The sequence below is a fragment of the Porites lutea genome, chromosome 5 (genome assembly GCF_958299795.1).
Source record: "Porites lutea chromosome 5, jaPorLute2.1, whole genome shotgun sequence".
Classification (NCBI taxonomy): Eukaryota; Metazoa; Cnidaria; class Anthozoa; order Scleractinia; family Poritidae; genus Porites; species Porites lutea.
The window spans coordinates 45,682,580-45,691,198 of NC_133205.1; the positions used below are offsets into that span (position 1 = coordinate 45,682,580).

Sequence of the window (8,619 nt, forward strand, 5' to 3'; positions counted from 1 at the left end):
TACAGCTGAAGCAAACGGTAAATCCAGTACATTTACTATAAAATAACAATCGGCTACACAAACAGATTGTGTGGTTGCCCTGTGGTTTTTCCCTACTGACAATTTTCATTTACGGAAGGTTATAAATCTCTATTCAGCAGTCTCAAGCTACTGTGAGTTCGTGTTACATACCATGGTGGAAAAAGCAGTAAAGTACTTTTTGCCGAGTTTTGTAATTCCCGAAGCCACATCAAATTTAGAATATTCATTTCATAACTCAATTTATAATCAATACGGCACATTCATCGGAAACTTTGAGGTCAGTTTAATAGTCAGAGAACACAACTCTATAAAAATGAATATCAACCATAACAAAATAGCCTGTTCACAGACCCTCTATTTTCTCTTCAAAGTCCGTCGAGCGCGCGTGATTAAAAATAAACCGCGGGGGATTTATTGACCGCCAGCACAAGGGGGTAGGGGTGGCTGTCGCTTGCTCGCCTCGCTCGCGCGCTCCTTTTTAGAAAGCTGTTTTCCGAAAGAACGAAAAGAAAGATAAAACAGCGTCTGGGTACAGGCTAATAACAAAAGAAGAGAAGGTTCTACTGAACAATCAGCGGTAACGGGCGCCTGGATAAATTCTATTAGTTAGATGAATTACACGTGTCACTTGTGTCTGTCGTCTTTTAAAGACTTAACTAATATTAGAACTACGCTTGTAAAAGCTGGAACTGATTAAGACTTTCTAAATCAGTGGAAGCAGTGAATCTTTATGAAGTCATATCCCTAACCATTTTATTTCTTACTAAAACTACAGTAGTCCTATTAATAAAGTTGTTTTACTTGTATGTCACACAGGTCACACGTGTTTTCCTTTTTAACCTTTTAAATATTTTCTTTAGACTTGATGATTACGCTGCTCTGTGAAAATACTAGCGGCCTTATTTTATTTTTTTTAATAAATTAAACAGATTCTATGTACTGGCCACTGTCAGTTGTAATTGTATATAATACCATGTGTATTACTTCAGTTTTCTTTCTCTCTCTGTCTAATGTCTGCTAGCCGTACTAGACGAGGGCTACAGTTATTTGCATATTAGGACGTTGAAATATGAGTGATTGTTGTTGTAGATGTTAAAATAAATCTAGTAAGCTTTGAATTCTGAGTAACAGGGGAAACAAATAAAACTTTCATATTACTTCATGGATTTTAAACAAAACGCCCAGAATGCTTGTAAATTGTGAACGCGTAAATTGAGGAACTCCACTTTGCACTCCAAACAAACTCTTTTTTCTACAACAAAGGGATGATGTTACCCAATCCTAGATCATCACTAACAATTATTTTTCTAATTTGCTCGAGTAATAGCCATACTGTAGTTCACGTAGCTACCGACTTTAATATAAGGCTATCAATCTACCAAATACACGACTCCTTATAAGCATTTGTTCCTCAGCAAAATTTCATAAGCAAGCTAGGCAGTTAATAAGTTATTAATGGGGCTTAATAACTTATTATGCAGTTTCAAATATTCTCTTTCCGTCCGACGAAGGTTGAAGCCTGGTAACTCCTTCGGTAAGACCTGCATTTGTAACCCTGAAATGGAGATAACAAAAAGATAAACAGGTCAAACACGCTGAAATGACGACAGATGGTGTACTGGAATGGTTATTAAGAGACTTACACTTCTTCCATTTCCATTTCATCATCACTGTCACCTTGAGGCACATGAAGGTAGGGATTATCTGGAGCAGGTCGGAATTTATATCTGCAAAACCAAGAAACTCTATTACAAAAGCCTGCGACTGAACACAGACGCACACCAGGCTGTAGTTTGTCCGTTTTCTTTCGGGGGGAAGGGGGAGGGGGGGGGGGGGGGGGGGGAGAGGGCTGCATTCGCCGGCTAGATTACAGCGAAAAAAACCGTAACAGAACATACCGTTTATCGCGGTTGATGTACCGGATCGATATTTTTGTTCTGGTGAGTGACAACTTGTAAAATCGGCACTCCCGTCGTTTAGGTAAAACAATCTTACAACACGACCCAAAAGAGAGCCACCCAAATAAAAAATATATATATTTATTATATAGACACGAGTGTTTTACTGGAAAATATACCACTCGTAAAATTCATAAAAACTACATCCGGGACCCGAGTGGTTTATTTTCCATAATCTCACACGTGAGTTTATCGATGACGTAATTTCGGTCATTTCCCTCTATTATTTTATCGATGTCTGTTGTCTATATAATAAAAAGGAAATACGCGGCGGCTTGAAGATATGAATTTTGTTTTCTCGTGGCAAATACAATATTTACTCACTCGCTGCACTCGTTCGTAAAATATTGTTTTGCCAGTTGAAAATAAAATTCATATCTTCGCGCCACCGTGTAACATCCTCTATATATCTCACTGGATTTGCAAAAACATGACTATAAAAATCTCTCTCATATACCTTCTGACTGAGTCTTGTAGTGGAGCACGTTTTTTTTTTTTTTTTTTTTTCATAGTTCCTCTTTATTTATTTAATTTGTACCGAATATTTACTGAATGGGCTGCAATATTTAGACTTTGATGAGTTTCTCGCTGGTTTTAATCCCCCCCCCCCCCCCCCCCCCCCCGCCAAGAAAAAGTTTTTCTTAACTTCCCATTATTCTCTCTGTACGTCAGTTTTAGCCTGAGTATCAGGCGTTTCGGGGGGAATTTAGGGGAAAGATGGAAAATTTCCTCTCCCCTAGCCCCTTAGGAAGGCCTGATACTCAGGCTACGTCAGTTTGAAATCGGCGCGCGTATTAGACTGAACTCGGCTCTCGTAGTGGGTGGTCTAAGAGTTTTTTTGGGCAACCTTAAGCAACTTTTTCCGGGAAGGCATCATTAAGCCTTATGAAGGACCAATTCTCACGTCTGGCAAAGTCTACTGCGTCCAATATCTTCTCATATTTCGTCTCATTTCGGGCTACACGTGTGAAAGACTGATCCCGGGCTTGAGACGGAAAGATTGGATATTGCGAGCTTTGTTGTTGGCAGTAACAAGTCTTTGGCCTCACAAAGTAGGTTCTAGGGGTGAAATTCATTCGGCGAGATGGAAATGGATGCTGATTTCTGACCAGGCCAAGGACTTAATTAAAAATTGTTTTGAAGGCGGGGGGCTCCATGTCTCATTTTCAACCTCTGGTTTACATCCGAGATCTTGATTAAATCGACTGTGTGAGTCGAGAAAAGTTCCACGTGACGATTTATGTGGAGAAAGCGAGAGTTTTACGGGGTAATTTGACGATGTTTCGCTCGTGTTAAGCGTGGAAGTATTATGAGTGGTTTGCGGAAGTGTTCTGAATGCCGGCAAAGTCATTTCTTTTGTGATTTACCGAAGGTGTTGACAGGTATGTGGTTGAGCTCGTGTTACCGAAAAACTTTGTCCCAAGCATAAAAACGCTTCGTGAGAGTTTAGTGTACTTGATTTTGCCGTAGAAAGCCGATTCTGTGCTCAAAAATTGTGGATTTTAAATTTAGCGTTTTCGGCAGACTTAACTATGGGCCTCATGGTTTGACTCACTTACAAGATACACATTCCCGACGTTTCAAACTCGTTGTTTATTTCATCGCAAAATCCTGTTACTTCTGCGAGGAAAATTTACCGTTTGTCGCCAGCAATAAAGTTGTCATTGTTAAGCCTCAGGTAGTGACTTTTAGCTGCTTTTTATTCGACTTAGATGTCAAATGGTTAAAATGGACTTTAAATTTCTTTAGCCACGAGTTATCAAATCCAGACAAGCGTTTTTATGCTTGGCACAAAGTTTTCTCAACCATATACCTGTCAACAACCTCAGTAAATCACACAATAAATTTCGCGGCAATCACAACACTTTCGAAAACCACTCATAATTCCACATTTAACACTCCTACCGAAAACCTCTCGCTTTCTCCACATAAATCGTCACATGGAACTTTTCTCGACTCAAACAGCCGATTTATTCAAGATCCCGGATGTAAACCAGAGGTTGAAAATGAGACATGGAGCCGCCGCCTTTCAAAACAATTTTTAACTAAGTCTTTGGCCTGGTCAGAAATCAGCATCAATCTCCCCGAATGGATTTCACCCCTAGAACCTTCTTCGTGAGTCCAGAGACTTGTTACTGCGAACAACAAAGCTCGCAATATCCAATCTTTCCGTCTCAAGCCCGGGATCAGTATTTCACCCGTGTAGCCCGAAATGAGACGAAATACGAGAAGATATTGGACGCAGCAGACTTTGCCAGACGTGAGAATTGTTCCTTCGTAAGGCTTAATGATGCCTTCCGAAAAACTTTGCTCAAGGCAGCCAAAAAAGAGAGAATTATGGGAAGTTATGAAAAACTTCAGTTTTTTAGGGGGGAGGGGGGTAGATTAATGGCCAGTGAGAAACTCATCAAAATCTATGTACTGCAGCCTATTCAGTAAATATTCGGTAGAAATTAAATAAATAAAAGTAACTATGAAAAAAAAAAACATCCCACCCACAACAAGAATCTGTCAGTACATACCGTAGAGAGATTTCTATAGCCATTTTTTTGCAAATCCAGTCAGATGTACAGTCCCTATTTTTTTTTTTTTTGGAGGTGGGGGAGATCTAAAAACAGATCATGAAGCCATGATAATCTACCTTTTGGCTGGATTCTTCGGGTCAAAATCCCAATCCACATTTCTCATATTCAACCCTTCACTTGAACGTCTCTTTTCAGCTTTTTGGAAAAAAAAGGGGTGGGGGGGGGAAGGCATAGAAAAAAACAGTCTATGCGACAAAGCATTATTCCACGTAAAATCGTATAAATAACAATTACCGCACTGCTTACTATCTAAAGGTCCGTTTACACATATGATTTGTTGCGCTATGTTACTGCGTTTTATTTAGCGATTTCGTGGCGATTTTATGCAGAGTTCCAATTTTTATGTAACAGTTACCGCAACATTTTTCTCTGATGTAAATGCTTATTTGAAGAGGTAGTCTCCTTTGTACCTCAGGAGCAGAAATCAGAGAAATCAAATGGCAAAGAAATTCGAGCAAGTTCAAATTAACAATGATTTAGCAGCAAAAAATTATCGCCATAAAATCGATGGTAGTTACACGCGTGACTGCAAGTCGTACCTAAATCGCAGAAAAAATATACACGCGACAAATTGCTTATGTCAGAAAACATGCCTTAACTGAACCGTGTTGGTGGCGCCATTTGTCAGTCTATTGTTTGCTAGGAGCTCGACAAAGACATCGCAGTTCAACACCTTAACCTAGACGAGATGAATTACATGGACAGCCACAAGAACCTACAAAGTTATAAATTGTCTCTTACCCAGTGAGAACAAAAAAGACGTAGGATGCTGCATTACTGAAGAACTGAAATCAAACAACAAAACAATGATCTTCACTTTCAAAACAATGATAGTAATAAATTCAGTACAAGAAAAGACAAACCGCAAAAACTTACATCATCCAACCACATAAACTGGAATGGTACTGTTATCTAAAATACAAGAGACATGTTTAACATGTTTGCTTTCCTTCTACTTTCTGTGGAAAGGACAAATGAGCGAACATCTAATTTCATTGCTTAATTTCTTCTTCTACTACACTCGTAATACCACTATGCGGCTTACTTTTGCGGGATGTAATACAAATATAGAATTTCATATATTTACATGGTAAAGTCACTTTCCACTAAACCTACATATTGATTTACTACAGATCAAACTGAGGGCCAAGAAGAACCATAAAACAATAACGGTATATCAGTAACAGATCAAAATTAAATCCAGGTTAAAATTTTTTAGCCTAGTTTGATTCTCTATTTCTTGGCTAGGTGAGAATCAACCTGAATCTAATTTGACCTCTAACATATCCGCGCAACACGGGTGGAAAAAGTTTTAATCCGAAACCCGGAAGACACCTTTGCTTGCGCCTCCTTTTAGAAATAAACTTCAGGCGACGGACGGCAACCGTAAGTGGACTTGTTACATTTTTCGGGCGGAAGTCGTCTCCACGAGAGTAAAGACAGCAATAAATCCAACACCAGGAACTTAAAGTTTGATGTTTAGCAAATAACCTCCGTGAGAAGTAAAAAATTCTGTACGTTTGAATTCGACTAAAACGAAAATATATTTCAAACCTTAAATTTTCAATAGCCGTGAAACGTTATAAGTGACTCAAAATTATTCTTAAGTAGCGTCAGAATGCTGCTTAATATCATATTTCGATGCTAGGAAATTTTGGTGTATTTTCGTTCTTGCGGTCTTAAAAACTAACCCGTTTTCTCACAACCTGTCTAAGTGCAACTTCATTCAAAATTTGGACTTTTAGCGCTTTTTTGTATATCTCTGAAACGACTCGAACGAATAATAATAATCTTCATAATGTATATAATAATGTTTGCAAGATTCATTAAGATTGATTCACTGCAATACCTTGAAATTTCAAAACAAACCTATCCTACGAACCGGTCAAAAATCCGCGCTACAACATTCAATGTTTTGACGTTATGCTAATTCTTCTAAATTAATGCGGACAATACATATATCCATGACTAGTACATTTCAGTGTGAGTATTGTCAATGTTTTACATTCAAAAGATGCGATAAATTCAAACTAAAATGTACCTATACCTAACCCTGAAGCCTATAAAGTCTATATAAGGGACTACCCCTGCCCGGGGCGAAAAACGCGTTGCAGATTATGAGTCTCGCTGCTACGCAAGCCAGACTAAGGGCCTGTTTACATGGAGTGGGGGACCCCGGTCTAGTGGGGTTGGTTTCTTTTGTTTTCACGCTCTGGGGGACACAAAACAAAAGAAACCTACCCCACTAGACCGGGGTCCCCCACTCCATGTAAACAGGGTCTAATTAACTTTACGCATGTTAAATGCCTCATTATAATCCGGCCAAATAAACCTGATGGCGAGCCGGACAGCAGTGCAGGCTGGTACATTACCCACCTTTACTAAGTAGACAATTATCCGTGTGAAGTAGATATAACATACAATCTACAAGGAAATAACAGTATGGAAATCAAGTTTACACGAATTGTTTCTTCAAAGAACCAATTCATGGGTAGTTTTGAGAAGTGGTTTTTATTCCGACTGTTCGTTCGGTAAAAACATTGCTGCGAATGTTCCACGAACAATACTAGATCTTTTAGAATACAAGAGTACGTTTTTGTCCATAAGGCCTTAAATCAAAACATGATCCTACACTGCACAGAAACAAACTACCGGGTGTCCCGGTGATTCAAAGCATGTTAGTCAAGCATGGTTTATATCAGTTAAACAGGCATCGTCATTCAGTCATTAATTCATTTATTTAACAGATATAGAAAATATGAGAAACAAACTTGTCCAGTTTTGTTTGACCTACCATCACATAGAAATGTCTAAAGAGTTTCAGTTTGGCTAAATTGAGAGCCGCTGCAAAAATAATTGTAAGTAGATTAGCCAGTTATAAAGTAATGTCCTGCAGCATACGAGAATGAGCACGATAATACCAACCGAGAATTAAGGGGCAGTACTTAGTTGACTCTAAAACTTCTGTAAGAACGAAGCCGGTTGAACCACAGTACCAGGGCGGATAAATGTTTATCCGCCCTGACAGTACTGATCAGTCCTCGAGGAAGGAAATTGCACGGGAACGTACTTTTCCCAAGTGTGGTGTTACCATTCAAAGTGATTTCCTTCAACAGTATTTTTTACATGTAACAATTTGAAACTATTTGTTTTTCACCACTGTTAAATTGTTGTTGAATTTGATTTTGGCCATGAGTTCAACTGTCTCTAAAAAGACCATAATACATAAAAAAATTATTCAAATTCACAAGATTCAATTTTGATAAAAATAGGCCAGCAAAGTTCTACTACAATGTAGTATCTATAAAAGTACCTTTTCCATCGGTTTGTGAGCCTTCTTGTAAGTGCCGTATTGACCTGAATTCAAACACAACAAAGACCGTCATATAATAGTTTACTTTTTGTTTCTGGTTTTTACCGTCATCAAGTCAAGTCTTACATACCACACAACAGGAAACAGAATAGCACCACAGCAAAGAAGATCTACTAAGATGAATAGCTCTTTGTGAGTACAGTTAAGGAATCAACATGTTGGTACTTTTCAATCCCAGGAGTACTCCCATGAAATCTTGGCAGGGGTGTGCCGTCTGGTACTCTAAATCCTGACCCTAATTCAGACCCAAAAATGTCATTTTCCACACCCGTTTTCAGACTTGGCCTTAGAAATCCAGGCCCGTTTTCAGACCTGAAATTACTTTGGTTGGGGCGCCAACAAAAAGATTTCTTAAAATCCATTTCGAATTCGCATATTATCTTTCTTCCTTATTCATTTGGAATTGAAACAACAGATAGTTCCATACGCTCCCATAGTCATACCCGATTCCAGACCAAATAGGCAAAGTCTATACTCGTTTTCAGACCGAAACGGCGCAAAAACCCTACCCGCTGGGGCGGCACATACCTCAGTATATGGCTTATATAAGGGAATACCACTCGGGTTTTCACTATAAATAATCAATGCAATGAAAAAAAACAACGAATGTTCAGCGTGATTTGTATAATACTTTGTTATTGATTATTGACCGAGTTCTGTTGGTCTTCATGCATCAAGCCAT

General features: G+C 38.8%; 1 protein-coding gene across 1 annotated transcript in view; it reads right to left on the reverse strand.

The window, feature by feature from the left end:
• Window positions 1-280: 280 nt before the first annotated feature.
• The window catches only part of LOC140938778 (protein GPR107-like), a 37,956-nt gene continuing 29,617 nt past the window's right edge, over window positions 281-8,619 (reverse strand). The window contains exons 13-20 of the mRNA XM_073388306.1: window positions 8,008-8,068; window positions 7,878-7,921; window positions 7,359-7,408; window positions 6,941-6,988; window positions 5,441-5,476; window positions 5,306-5,349; window positions 1,665-1,748; window positions 281-1,576 (exon numbers count right to left, since the gene is read on the reverse strand). Of these exons, the coding sequence (XP_073244407.1) occupies window positions 1,495-1,576; window positions 1,665-1,748; window positions 5,306-5,349; window positions 5,441-5,476; window positions 6,941-6,988; window positions 7,359-7,408; window positions 7,878-7,921; window positions 8,008-8,068 (449 nt within the window). The 3' untranslated portion in view covers window positions 281-1,494. The remainder of the gene's footprint in view (window positions 1,577-1,664; window positions 1,749-5,305; window positions 5,350-5,440; window positions 5,477-6,940; window positions 6,989-7,358; window positions 7,409-7,877; window positions 7,922-8,007; window positions 8,069-8,619) is intronic.